Genomic DNA, 14405 nt, shown 5'->3' with positions numbered 1-14405 from the left:
GATTTCTAAGGCTATTACGGAAAGAAGAAGAAGAATTGAGACTATGGCAGCAAAGCACAATCTTATTTTACATAATAACTTCAAAAGTTTTGTTTCTTCTTCCATAATCCCTTGGGCCTAAAATGCATAATCACCCGGTAATTGAAGTGAAACAAAATACCTAAATAGCTCAATCCCCTACAGAACACAGGTATTTACCAATGGACGTGGGGGAGGAAATTTAAAAGACCTCTGTGGCATGTTCTGGCACTAGATGAATATGCTTTCCAGATACAACACGGGCTTGGCTAACCTGAAATCAGTAGAGAAAACTGAAGAATGCTGGCCTGAAAATAGGACTCTAAATAATGTCTTTTTAAAAGAAATGGATCTTGGCTTGAGTTGCTCTTCTTGTTGTTTTTAAACACACACACACACATTCATTTTGATAAAACACCAAACAGAGTAACCAACACGGCACCCTCAGGGTACTGTTGGACTACAAGTCCCACTATCCATGACACTGTTGACTGGCAATGATGAGTGTTGTACTCCAGCAATATCTAGAGGGCACCACATTAGCTCTTCCTAAACAACTTTTTTGGACAAGTTACAATTTTGTAATTGCAAATTACAAAAGAAATATACATGCATATTAAGGCTGAAAGCATTCACCAGCGAAATCAGTTTTGCCATTAAGAGTTAAGTATGGGTTGCAGGCCACAATCCATTTATTTGTGAGCAATTCCATAAAGGTGTTGGTTCTACTCCAAATGGAAGTTGTTAATGGCCAGAGAGATCTTATATACAGAACTGTAGGGTAAAAAAAAAAAAGCTCTGTTACATATTGGTAAAAGTCCAAAGAATCTGTGCTCATCTTTTGATTCTGGCAAGATGATTTCCCAAACAATTAAAATCTGGTCATTATAATTACATGCTGTTCCTAAACATGGTCACACCTGTATCTATATTTGTCTACCATGGTTTCAGAAACTGTGCATTTCATTAACATCTACAGACACATTTGCTGGTGCACATCTTTGAACAAGCAGGAGATACTTGGCGAGAAAGCTTTTTCAACACTAACTAGGCCCAAAATAGCACCATTCCTGATTTACAGCAACATATATTTTCATTTACTAACTGATCCATTTATAAAGAAAAAAGACAGCGGATCCATTTAAAATCAGGTTGTCTCCATCCATCCAAGTCACGACAGCAGTACCTGAAAAGCAAACCTCTCAGAGGTGCTCCTACGGAATACCCATTCAAAATATGTAATGGATAGTGGATGCCTGGCTTTCACATGCATTAATTGTCACAGCACTCATAGCATGGAGCACTGAAGGCCCTGACAGCTCACTTTTACATTCTAAGTGACATCTGCATTGAACGGAACAGAAATAAAGATTAAGGGAAACACCTGGTGTGATAGCACTCAGCTTTACTTCAAAATGCAATATTTAAAAAGTACAGGTCTGTCTTCTTGTATTCTAAGTAAGAACTAATGTCAAAGCCTCAGAGGACTATAAGAATATGAAAAAGTACCGGCTGTTTTGTGGGCTTGTGTATTATATTCTTTCTTTCTTGCCACTAACAAGAGGTAAGAGCCATTTCCATGTAAGCCAAACCATGGTTTCCTGGGACAGCACAAAGCTTGGAATGCACTCACAACTGCTTTCTCTCCCCAGTCTTTTTAGTGAAGCACGACAACTAAGCAGTGATCAATCCCTTTCCTCCTTAACCACAATCTGAAGCCAAGGGCACACCTTGGCTTCTAGATTGGGATTGTGACACAGGTGAGCTTAACCCTTTCCTGCTTAAATTTGTCCTAGTTGAGGGAAACAGTCACCTGGGAGCGGAATTTTCAACAAGACAAATTCCCACCAGCCCCAGCCAGTATGGCCAATGATCAGGGATGATGGACGTTATAGACCAGCAATATCTAGAGGGCCACAGGTTCGTGGTTTAAACCACCTGCTCCTGTACTGTGGTCCCGCTGCTGATTTCTATAACAGAAAAGGCATTAGGATTTCCAATGGCTGTTTTGGGGTGCTTTGCTACCTGTGTTTTCAAAGCACAAATGGGTGCACGTGTAAATTCAGAAGCTTTACACAGCTCTCTAACTTTTTGTGCCTCTCCCAGGAAAAAAAAACATTTGGTATTCATGGGATAATGTGTGAAGTCATCTCATGAAAATTTATATGCAGAAACAATGCCCCAGAATGGTTTGTGTGAATGTTCAAAAATGGATCCACAAACAAAATCTTACATTTGTGTGGGAACATACTTATGGAATAGGCTCCAGAAAAATATTTTTTATCTAACAGATTTAGTTACAAAACACACAGCCAGAACGATCAGGGGCAGAGTTTAGGGTGCTTTTTAAAAAAATCTTTACAGGTATTAAATAATTCTACACTATGCAAAACTATGCATCCCTACTTTGCAAGAAAAGCGTACAAAGCTTGGGGCCTACTTTACCCTAGTGAAATTCTGCTGTTAATTTACCTTTAGGAAATGTTATGCATCATTTTTTCAAATGCATTGCATGAACAAGCATTGAAGTATGGTGTAAGGGCTTTCAGCCACTAAAGGGCTTTCAGCTACTGAAGAATCATTGAAATAAGTAGATTGGGAGTTACTCCTCATTTTGCTCCTGCCTGTCCTCTGTTGTAGGCTTGTTAACAATATGGGTGTGTTTCACCAGCAGTATTAGGCATGTTTTCGTGTTAAGGGATGTTAAGATAATGGAGTTTAAGGGTGAGAAACGAACAGGGAGTCAGGAAAGACCACCACAAAGGACAGAAGGTGCTATGGCAGTGGGAGGCAGAGGTGACAATGGACGGGAGGCAAGTCAGACATCTCTGTGCCATCTCCACTGTTACTCAACCTTAGTAAATCTGCTGGCTTAACTACAGCTCCCTTGGGTCTGAAAGTGCTGCTTGCAAGCACCATGTTGTGTAAGGGAAAGGTGTTAACAATCCCTGATTTGATCTAGGATGAGCATGCTGACTGTGTTTCTAGCATTAAGACTTCATGGAATGAAGAGTGAGATGTAAATATCTCCCTGGTGTGTCCACCAGGTATCAGAGACACAACACCAAGCAGTTTGAGGGGTAGGGATGGGTGCAGTATCTGTATCTTTACAGATTCCATCTTCCTGGCAAGACACCTGATCAGCCACTTGTAAGGGTCTGTAGCTGCTCCTAGGGACTCAAGACAGGATTGAGTTTCTGTTATTGCACTATTCCGCTGCCTAACATTCTGTCTGTCTGAGCTGGCAGTGCTGTTGAGGATCCCAAAACTTATGGTCTTTGGGAGCCTGTAACATAAATGGGTTGGCTTGGGATTTTATGGCTGCTATAACAACCATGGATATGTGTCAAATGACATACAGTCCAACACATGCGACAGGACACACTTTAGATCTTATTTCATGTTCTGGTTTAGGACTATATTGATCCGTGACTGGGGTAGCCAGACATTCTCCATTGTCATGAGCAGATCTTTATCTGACAAAGTTAAACCTTTTCATGGACATGGGTGAGAAACAGATTTAGCACTTACTCTGCAGTGGAGATGGTAGCAAAGAAATCTTACTTTTCCACAATTGCATCTACACAATGTCGGCCAGTGGAGCTCTTCTGGGTAGCAAGGGTTGGGAGAACAGGTGGTAAGAGGTCAGAGGACTCAAAAGACTGCTGTGACCAATTTAGATTACATTTTGCAGAGAAAAACCACTCGCATTCATACCAACTTGGATGGTGTAGTTTTGACAGAATCAAGAGACGGATGTAGTCAGGACACCACGCTGTCATGATTTGTTAGACAGGATTCATTTGTGTAGCCTAAGGATGTGGACAAGCTTCCTGGAGTTTTGAGCTCCACCATTTGCTCCATGCATCCTGACCCTTCCCAGGTATTAAAATCTGAGTGCAACATTTGGACTTCAGAGCTGGTAAATGCATCTCTGATAGACAATGCAAGAATCACAGCTAAAGAATCCCTGACAGATGGCCATCCAAGCTCTGCTTAAGGTAAAGGTAAAGGGACCCCTGACCATTAGGTCCAGTTGTGGCCGACTCTGGGGTTGCGACGCTCATCTCGCTTTACTGGCCGAGGGAGCTGGTGTACAGCTTCCAGGTCATGTGGCCAGCATGACTAAGCCGCTTCTGGCGAGCCAGAGCAGCGCACGGAAACGCCGTTTACCTTCCCGCTTGGAGCGGTACCTATTTCTCTACTTGCACTTTGAGGTGCTTTCAAACTGCTAGGTTGGCAGAAGCAGGGACCAAGCAACGGGATCTCACCCTGTCACGGGGATTCGAACCACCGACCTTCTCATCGGCAAGCCCTAGGCTCTGTGGTTTAACCAAAACCTGCAATGAAGGTGAGTCACTTTTTCATATTCTTATAGCCCAATACATTTACTCCTTTCACATTCCTTTCATATTCTTAGAGTTTGACATTGGCGTGATCCCTAATTCCCACTGCCACTCTATGGCAGTGGTCTTCAACTGGTCCAGACTTGGTGCAGAACAAAGGCCCATCTTTGAATCCCTATGGGATCCCACTTTCACTTTTGATTTGCACTTTAGTAAAAAGGCATGAGAATGTGGTTGGCCAGAAATGTGTATCTTATTAAGAAATGGTAGTACTCATGGATAATGATAAAATGAGCATCTCATCAGGAGAAAGTGTCTTATTCTAGACATGTATATAGTGGCTGTTTGGTTCGGTCAGCCTAAGCTGGAGTCCAACATGGTGGCAACAGTTTTACTATGACCCACCTGCTTTGGCTTCGCAAACTACCTGGGGGTCCTCCTGACCCACTGTCTGAAGATTTGTGCTTTAGGTAATCAACAGCAGAAAGAATCTAAATGTTCAGAGAGAGGGTGGGAAATTATGAGAAATGTGGCCTGCTAATGTATTTCCCCCTGCCATCTGAAGTGAGCTGGAAGCTTTATAGCCACTAGAATAGTGGGGAACCTGTGGCTTTCCATATGCTGTTGGACAGCAATTCCCATAATCTCTGTTGTCTGAGGCTGATGGGATCTGCATCTGAAGGGCCACCAGAAGGACGCAGGCATGTGATGAGCAATCTTTCACAAATGGGACCCAGACAACAGACAGCTGGGTACCTATTATGAGTTTATATACAGCTTGAGGCAGGGCAACATTTTAAAAGGTCGTACATTTCAGGGATGAACACACTGCTCATTCCTAACCAGTAAAATCACAAGTTTGCATCCATGAGCATCTGTAAACCATTGCAATAACATTCTGAGGTATCACTAATACATATGCAACAGAACGCAGCATATTAGAATACACAAATGACTCCAAACATACTTCAGGCTGAAACCTCTTCGCTGCTGAAATGAAGACCTCAAAGGCAAAGTAATGACGACATCACAATATACATAAATCAAGAACTGCATGTGGGTTTATTTTACACTTGAGAAAACAGTGGATTTAATTGTGTGAACCAAAAAAAATGTACTGTACAATATTAATGATAAAACATCAAAATGTATAATTCATAGTGCATTGCTTGCTTTATTTTTATTTATTTATTTATTTGTTTTGTCAGATAGTTCCTTTGAGTACATGCATCCGGGAAGATGCAGGTGCCAGTAAAATTTCTCTATTTAACTCAAGCTGCAGGAACTAAATTTTATTCAAAAAAAGTGTGGTTTTACATTATATACACAGAAATTGAATATAAAATGACAATATAAAAAGTTAAAAGAGAAAAGCATACAGCCAGAAGGTACAAAGGAAGTTGAACAGTTTAAAATGGTACGATATGTAACATGTACTTTTTTTTTTCCCCTAAGCTGATGCTGGCAATTTACATGGAACTGAATCCAACACTTGCCCCACTTTTTCTGTTTTGTTTTAAATGTACCAATGCAGCACACTATAGAAAGGTCAGCTTGTACCAAAGCTTACATTTGTAAATAACTATAAACTGCAGTATCTTACAGGGGGGAAAGAAAAGGGGGGGAAAGCATTTTTACATTTTTATTTTTTAAATAACTTGCATACTTTTTTTTGCCAAGTGGCAATTTTCAGCATCCAGAGGATTTGGGCATAGTGGCAACTTTGTTTATTATTTTTATTTTCTTAAACACGACTGTGGTTTTCTAACCCCTTGAGCACTTCATAGCTTTTCATCATCGTCAAAGAACTGCATGCATCTTTTCTCTGCAAATCAGACTGCAATTTTTTAAGGGCTTTTTTTTGACATTTTAACACAGTTTTGTTAGGATGAAATGCCTTTTTAAAAATTAAAACACAAAATATTCCTTTGGGAAAGGCACAACAATGCTATTACAGTCCTCAGAGGGTTAAAAAAACTGACACTACAGGGTTCTGTGACCTTTATTGTCATGGCAACTTTGTAATTTTAGGATGTCTTTTTGTTATTGTTCTTTGTGTCTTTCTTTACGGCTAAATTAACGTCTCTCAATAGTGTCTCCCACTATATTCTACAAAAGATAGCTTAACATCAAGGACAGATGTTGAAAATAAAGGTCAGACTTTGACTCACAGAAAAAGAAAAGAAAAGAAAGGTTTTAAAAAAACATGCACAGATCAGACAAAGAGCATATAAATATAACTACAAAATGTATGTAAGAAAAACCAAGGTCCAGATAGGCAGTTCAGCAACAAAAGTAAGACTGATTTCAGAGGCTCAGATCAGGCCTAGTGCAGTACTATGAAGAAGTTTAGTGCAATGTTCCTGTGGTCACTTGCATACCTGGCTGCTTACCTGGACGCTAATGTTTTTCTAACTCAGTTACATAGATCAGATGGTCCTCGGGGGACTTGCCATGTGTTTTACTAAGGTGCAGTTTCACTGCATGCTTGCTTGCAAAAGTTCGGTTACAGAGCTTACACTGGAATGTGGAACCTGAGTCCTCCTCAGCAATTCCAAGTGAGCCTAAAGTCTTATTTGTGAGGACCTTTGAAACATTCTGCTGTTCTTGAATCTGATTTAGTGGCAATTTGGACAGGTCCTTCAAACTGAACCCTAAATGTGTCTCCAAGTGACTTATGTACGTAGAAGAAGTTCTGAACTGAGAGGCACAATCATTGCAAAAGAAAACAGGGTGACCTGTGTCCAAATTCTTTAAAAACTTAGTTCCACCTGTCCTCCTTAATTGATACTTCACATTGGCCAGCCAGTGGCTAATTGTGGTCATGGAAAGACCAGTAAACTTAGAGATATGTACCCGCTCCTGTGGGCCTAGGTCCGACATAATGTACTTGCCTTCAGGAGTCTCCCTCAAGCTAGACGCAAACTGGGCTTGAAGGATTAGAAGATGCTGAGGGTTCCAGTTGGACTGCCTACCTTTCCTCTTGTGTACTGGTGACAGTTCGTCCAGTGTCTCCTCAAAGCTACTCCCATCCGCATCAGATTTCTCTGACACGGAAGACGGTGTCGAAGACTTGGGGGTCAAGCGCCCTGTGAGGTTCTTTACCATGTCGGAAATATCCATCAGGGCACTTTCCCTCAGAGGAGATGAGACCGAATCAGTCACGCTGGAAACCAGGGGCTTGTTCTTGGACTTCGTTAAATCAATAGGCTGATCGCTGTTCTCGTAATAATATCGGTCGATAGCATCAGCTTGCTTGGCCGGAGTCGTTGAGTAAATGGGTTTGTCCAGCATACTGTTGCTAATTTTATATAACATAGCCAAAGGGTCCAAAGAAGGACTTACAGGGTTGGAAACTTTGCCTAAATGGGTATTCATGATGGATTGTAAAGCACTCAGTGGATTGATGAATGACGGCTCAGCTGAATGGTCTGTGATGATGCCCAAGTTGTTACAGCCGTTTGTGACTTTTGCTTTAGGTAGCTCAGTACCATTAAGTGCATGAGGATCTGCTGGACTGTCCTTTTTGACCTTCTGCACTTCTGCTTCAGGGCCCTTTTTTTGCTGCTGTTGCTGCTGCTGCTGTTGCTGCTGCTTGGTTTCCTCTGATTTTGGAAAGTCTTTGTTCTCCTTAGAAGCAGGTGACAATGGCTTGAGTGGAGAACATTTCTCTTTCTCTGCAGGCTTTTCTTCTTTTTTTATATTGATTTTGCCCGTGACCTTCTCCACTAGCTCCTCCATTGCAGAGACGTTGCTTTTGTGAGGTGGTGGCGTCAGGTTCCCTGGCGAGTGGATCAGTGCACTGTGTTCCGAAGACAAGGATTTTACACTGCTGGCATACGATGGCTGCATCTGAACACTCTGCACAGCTGGCTGAATGGGCTTAACAGACCCTGGAAGCTGGTAAGCTGCATGAATGCTTGGATAGCCTCCCCACGAAGGTGCTCCATTCTGAGCCTTGCTTATAGCTGTTGTCACTGTATTTTCCAGGGATTTTAATATATCTATCCCACCTTTAGGGCTTTCATCTAGATCTTCCTCTCTCAGGTACTGATACACAGCCGTTGGCTCAAATTTTTCCGCAGAGTCCTCATTCTCTTCTTTAATCTTTTTGTCTGTTTCATGAACGATCACCTTTTCCTTTTCCATGTCCTTCTTCTCCTCAGAAGTTGTAGATTCGGCTGGAGAATCGGGCTGCTTTTTAATATTTGCAGCTGGTAATCTCGTGTGTGTGGTGGGGGGCAAAGGTATGGATTGGATCTTTTCTTCTACCACAGGATCCAATACTAGTTGTTTCCCCTTTTTGGAAGCAGAATTAGTTACTTTCAAAAAATGTCCCGTGACCATCATGTGAGCAGTCAGCTGCTGCAAAGTGTCATGAGAACTGCCGCACTCCATGCATTTTAGGATCTGGGCTTTGCGGGCCTCAAACTGCCAAGTGTAGCTAGCACCATTTTGATAGCCATAGCGGTTGTTTGGAGTCACATAGGGGTTGGCAGTTTTCTGGTCCTTCCCTGCCTCGCTAAGTGTGCTCTCCGAAGTGATCGCCGTCGGCTCAGGTGAGCAAGGTGAAGCTAAGTCTTGAAGTGCTCGCTTTTTGGTAGAAGGCACCAGTTTGGTGATGGCTGGTACTGGTTCCTTCAGAGGCACTTTCTGGTAATGCTTTGTTTTTATCATGTGGACACTCAAGTCTTGCAAAGATTCAAACGAATGGCCGCAGTACATGCACTTCAGCACTTTCTGGGCGTCTTCTTTGCCTTCCATTTCCATAAGTGATCGCTTTCTGGGCTTTGACCACCGTTTGGTCTTTTCAGCTTCTTTATCTCGGTTATCATCCCGATAATGTCCAGTTTCATTCATGTGCACTGTTAGCTCCACTAGTGTGTCATATGCTGCACTGCAGTCCTTGCATCGGAACTTACTGGCACCAGTGAACACAGAACCATACAATTTATTGTTTTGCCGGTAAAGCTGCACTGTGCTGAATAGACTAGGTTCTGGGAGAAGTCCATATGAGGTCTGCTGCAGAGTTTTGGCTAATGCCGCTTGATGCCAGTCATAACCTGAGCCACCACTGTTATTGTTACTGTTACTAGTACTACTGATACTTGTAGTGATACTAGTGTTGGTACTGGTACTGGTACTGGTACTGGTACTAGTACTAGTATTGGTACTTGGGGTAGTGATAGTAGAGTTGCTATTAGTGGTATTTTCCTTCTGGCTGTTTTCATTACTCTTTGATTTTTTTAAATCCAAAGCTAAACTAGACCAGCAAGACTCCGATAGTAAATTTGCATAGACAGCTTTTATTTGTGCCAAGCTGTCCTGTGGATAGGAAGCATTGTCCAAGCACTGGTGATCTTCTCTCTCTTCTTTGGAGGAAGTGCTTTTGAAATGAGCCAGCTGGTCACTGTTTTCGCTGAATGGCGACCCATAACCTGCGTCCTGATTGGTTGCTGTGCTGACTGGAGAGTTCTGGTAACTTTGAGCCTCTTTGATCTCCGTTTCATCATTGCACATGTAGTCAGTTTCCTGGATGTCCAGAGGTAGCCCGTCATCCTCCACGCTGTCTTCATCATTCTCTGCTGCTTTCAGTTCTTCCTCAGGAACATAAGCTAGAAAAATACATAAGAAAATAAAAATTCATTACAGAACGTACACATTTCGTTTCGTTCCCACCACTGTTTCTACTACACTGAGACTGAGGCTTACATTTTAGAACACATATCCATATTTCTCAGCTTTATGAAGATACACATCCTGCCAATTTAAGCATGGCATTCGGCATTTTTAGTTGCAATTTAAAATATACCATGACATTTCAGCAGGATTTATGTTTAACTAACAGAATAACCTGGTATGAATAAAGCTAAGAATTCATTCTTCAGCCACTTTTTCTGAATTGCAACACTTATTTTGCCACTGTAACTAATTGGGATTTTCTGGAATAAATTAGGTAAAAGGTTGTGTTTATTTATTCATTCATTTATTACATTTCCAAGTCTCATTTTATTTGTGCAACAACTAAGGTCACCTGGTGAGTTTCAAAGGTAAGTAGGAATTTAAACTCAAATATTCATCATCCAAGTCCAGCACTCAACACTACATACTACCTGAAGCACTCAACATGAGCAAAGAAGCATTTATAAAGTTATATGGTAATGAAGCAGGGCAGATGTAAAACAAATTTGTCATGGAGATCAAATTAATCATCAATTATGAATTATTATTAAGATGCATGTACTACTGTTACATATATTCGTCCATTAATGTGAACAGTGATTTGAAATATTTATATTTCTTCCTTCAAAATAACCTTGTGAGTGGTGCTATGAAACAGCCCTAATTTTGATTACTTTTGAGATTGGAAGGCTGCATTTAGAAAGGGAGTCTCCATTCTAGTCTTAGAAATGGAAGACACAGGAGAAACCTCTTTCATTGCCAAGGGCCAGGTGTAGCACCTTCTATGAAATGCTGTCTTATCTGGCACAAAATCATCACCCCTCTGATATACCTGTTGTCTCCAACCCTGACCTCCTGGGGCCTCCCTGGACATCACTTATTAAATTGGCAAATCATAACCCAAAGCTTCTGCTGTGAAGACCTGGCTGGCAGCTAATGTCTTCAGTTGCATGCTTATTTCTACCCTTTTTGTTTGTTTTGCTAAGCTAGGAAGAAACAAGATTGTCCGCAAGTTTACTTCCAGGCTATCTCCACTTCAGAATGTGTCACACCCATCCTTACTCAGCCAGACAATATTTTAGACTTTGTTTTATTTTAATCATTAAACCCCAACTTGAGCACAAAAGCTGAAGCTTTGGGCTCCAGAAGCTGGGAATCTTTCAGACACAAAGAGATATCACTTTCCTTCACAAAAGCAATCCTGTGAAACTTTTATCCTCCTCCTATATTCCTCCTATATCTCCCTTTTTGTTTTAGAAAAGACGCCTATACATCCAGGGCCTTGGTCTCAAGTCACACAGATGATCAAGAAGTCCCAGTACTACTCATTTCAAATATCTTTGCTCCAGAATTTTCCTAATTGGCTTAGAACCTGGTCCATCTTCTTCCAGTTCCACCTTTCCTTTCCCACCCATGAAGCAAGTCTCAGCATCCCATTGCTCTTTGAGAAACTTTTTCTCCCCTTCTTTCCAGCCAATCATCTGTCGTTGGCACTTTCTCTCCTGGATTCCCAACTTCTAAGCATCCCAAAACATGGATTCTTACATGTAAAGCACACAATGGCACCTCTACTATTGTTATTTTACAAATGGCTCAGAGACATTAACATGAATAATCACGTTTATTCCAATAGTCCCACTGAGCTTTATAGGAGTTACTTCCTGTTAAATTTGTATAAGCAGCCTTAGAGCTATCTATGGTTGAAGATTAATGTGAACTTGGGTATTAGAGTTCCAAGACGGATAGTCCAATGGAGCACCCTGGCAATAATGGCAACTCTAGCAAGAATATGCACTTGGATTTGAAAGGTAAGAACAATTAGTCACTGGGCAAATCTGCTTTCCTCTACCCATTACTGAAAGGCTGAAATGTAAACAATGGTACAAATCGACAAGGGATTCTTTTTATTAGCGTTCCAGTTATCACAACATTAATTCAAGAAGCATTAAGATTTATGCATCTGAAATGATGCATTGTCGGATATAAATAGCGTTAAACATACCTCCACCAACCCAGTGGCATCATTCATAGTGCAAAATTAGAGAATAGTTTTTTAAAATGTTGAAAGAGCTGTCAAAAAACAGAAATACAAAAGGACCAATCCCAAGTACGGGGAGCCAGTAATTAATATAATAATATAATATAATATAATATAATATAATATAATATAATATAATATAATATAATATAATATAATATAATATAATATAAAAAGGTAAAGGGACCCCTGACCATTAGGTCCAGTCGTGACCGACTCTGGGGTTGCGCGCTCATCTCGCATTATTGGCCGAGGGAGCCGGCGTATAGCTTCCAGGTCATGTGGCCAGCATGACAAAGCCGCTTCTGGCAAACCAGAGCAACACATGGAAACGCCGTTTACCTTCCCGCTGTAGCGGTTCCTATTTATCTACTTGCATTTTGACGTGCTTTCGAACTGCTAGGTTGGCAGGAGCTGGGACCAAGCAACGGGAGCTCACCCCATCACAGGGATTCGAACCGCCGACCTTCTGATCAGCAAGCCCTAGGCTCAGTGGTTTAACCCACTGCACCACCTGGGTCCCTAATATAATATAATATAATATAATATAATATAATATAATATAATATAATATAATATAATATAATATAATATAATATGTTGAACCAGTGTGAAGTCTGCTAGATCAAAGCACCATTCAAGTGTGGGCTACTACCAACTGAGTCAATCTAAGCCTGACAGAGGGAAAACATGCCTTATAAACAGAGTTTGATTTACAGCACCCTTTTTGCCAACATATGTTACGCCAGATTAGCAGGTCATGTGACCAGGGTGATCCAATGTGTGTCCCCCTGCTTAGTCCCGCTGCTCCCCCTTGGAACACCCATTTTTTTCAGGGCATATGTTCCACAAATCTTGGCTTAGCTGCAGTTGAGCCAGAATGAAGGCACTGTGATGAATCCTAACTTGCTTATTCCGGCAGATCGAGGGTTAGTATTGCACCCTATGGCAGTGCTTTGCTACTGAAGGCTCTGTTCTATAGACTTAAAATATTTAGAATAAAAGGGAGGGGGGAAATTGAAAAAGTTTTAAGCTTTAACAGATCAAAGAAATTTCAGCAGGAAAAAGTTGGAGCACATGGAAATTATTGGTGTGATTTAGTTGACTTAAGGGAGCAAACCTATACACAAGAAGCTGGTGTTTGAGTTATACCATCCTTTTTGCCAGCTTAATTTATATCAGGTTGCCAGGTTATGTGACCAACCTGAATGGGCTTTTGATCCAGCCTAAGTGCCCCCACCCCATCCAGTCCAGTCCTACCCCCACCATGCCCTTTTCAGGGCTTACTCCAGTTTTAGATCTGCCAGACTTGACTCAGTCAGCCGAGTCCTGGCTAAGATGAAGGTGGGGAAGTTAGGCCGGTATAATTTGGCTGCATGAGGACCTTCTTGGTTGAGCCAGAGATCCACTGGATCCTAACCCACTCATCCCAGCAGATCCTGCTACAGGATTGCTCCTTAACCTCCTAATGACTGTTTTTGGACAATATACCCTGTTTCTCATATTTTAAGACATACCCATAAAATAAGCCATAGCAGGATCTTTAAGCATTCAAGGAATATAAGCCATACCCCGAAAATAAGACATAGTGATAGGCGCAGCAGCAATGCCGGCTGCGGCAGGAGGAGGAGGAAAAAAATAAGACATCCCTTGAAAATAAGTCATAGTGTGTTTTTTTGAGGAAAAAATAAATATAAGACGTGTCTTATAATATGAGAAACATGGTAAATAACAATGGTTAATCTTGACAGGGATGGGCCACAGCCAATTTTGAGCTCAAATGCTCCCTTCTCTCCCCTCTTTCTCCAGCAGTGTTGCAAGAAGGCAATTGGAAGGTTTTGCTTTCTTTTTGTGACCAGACTTGTATTTTACCAAAATGGCCCAAACCTGAGAAACTATGGCTATATTAATTTTAGCTATGACTAAACCAAACTTAGTATCAACCACAGTTTAGGGTTCACATGCAATGCTTAACTGAAGTTAATCAAAAGCGAAAGCTTCCAATTTCCTCCTTTCAAAAGCCTGTCAATCATTCCTGTCATGATAAATCATGGCTTACTGTGATGAACCTACTATGATAACATGTGCAAGCGCCAAACAGTTTTTACATGGATTCTTCCTAATGGAGTTTCCTTGAAAAGCACCAAGCTAGTTTAAACAGTGTGGCTACTCACCAGGGTAAGTTTAGGGTAAGTTTAACTGCAATATAGCTGAACAGAGAAAAAAGGATCAGACATAATATTCTTAACATAGGCACAGAGGATGTAGGTGGATATTACAACTTCTCTGGGCATCCAGAACCTTGAAATTTTTAATGGATT

The 14405-nt window shown here is 41.3% G+C and overlaps 1 protein-coding gene across 1 annotated transcript in view; it reads right to left on the bottom strand.

The window, feature by feature from the left end:
* Positions 1–2372: 2372 nt before the first annotated feature.
* Positions 2373–14405, bottom strand: part of TSHZ1 (teashirt zinc finger homeobox 1) — an 82996-nt gene continuing 70963 nt past the window's right edge. Inside the window, exon 2 of the mRNA XM_035124767.2 lies at positions 2373–9979. Coding sequence (XP_034980658.1) covers positions 6765–9979 — 3215 coding nt within the window. The 3' untranslated portion in view covers positions 2373–6764. The remainder of the gene's footprint in view (positions 9980–14405) is intronic.

This window comes from Zootoca vivipara, chromosome 8, assembly GCF_963506605.1.
Source record: "Zootoca vivipara chromosome 8, rZooViv1.1, whole genome shotgun sequence".
NCBI lineage: Eukaryota > Metazoa > Chordata > Lepidosauria > Squamata > Lacertidae > Zootoca > Zootoca vivipara.
Note: the sequence above shows the minus strand (reverse complement) of the source record. Positions and strands in the feature narration are given on the sequence as shown.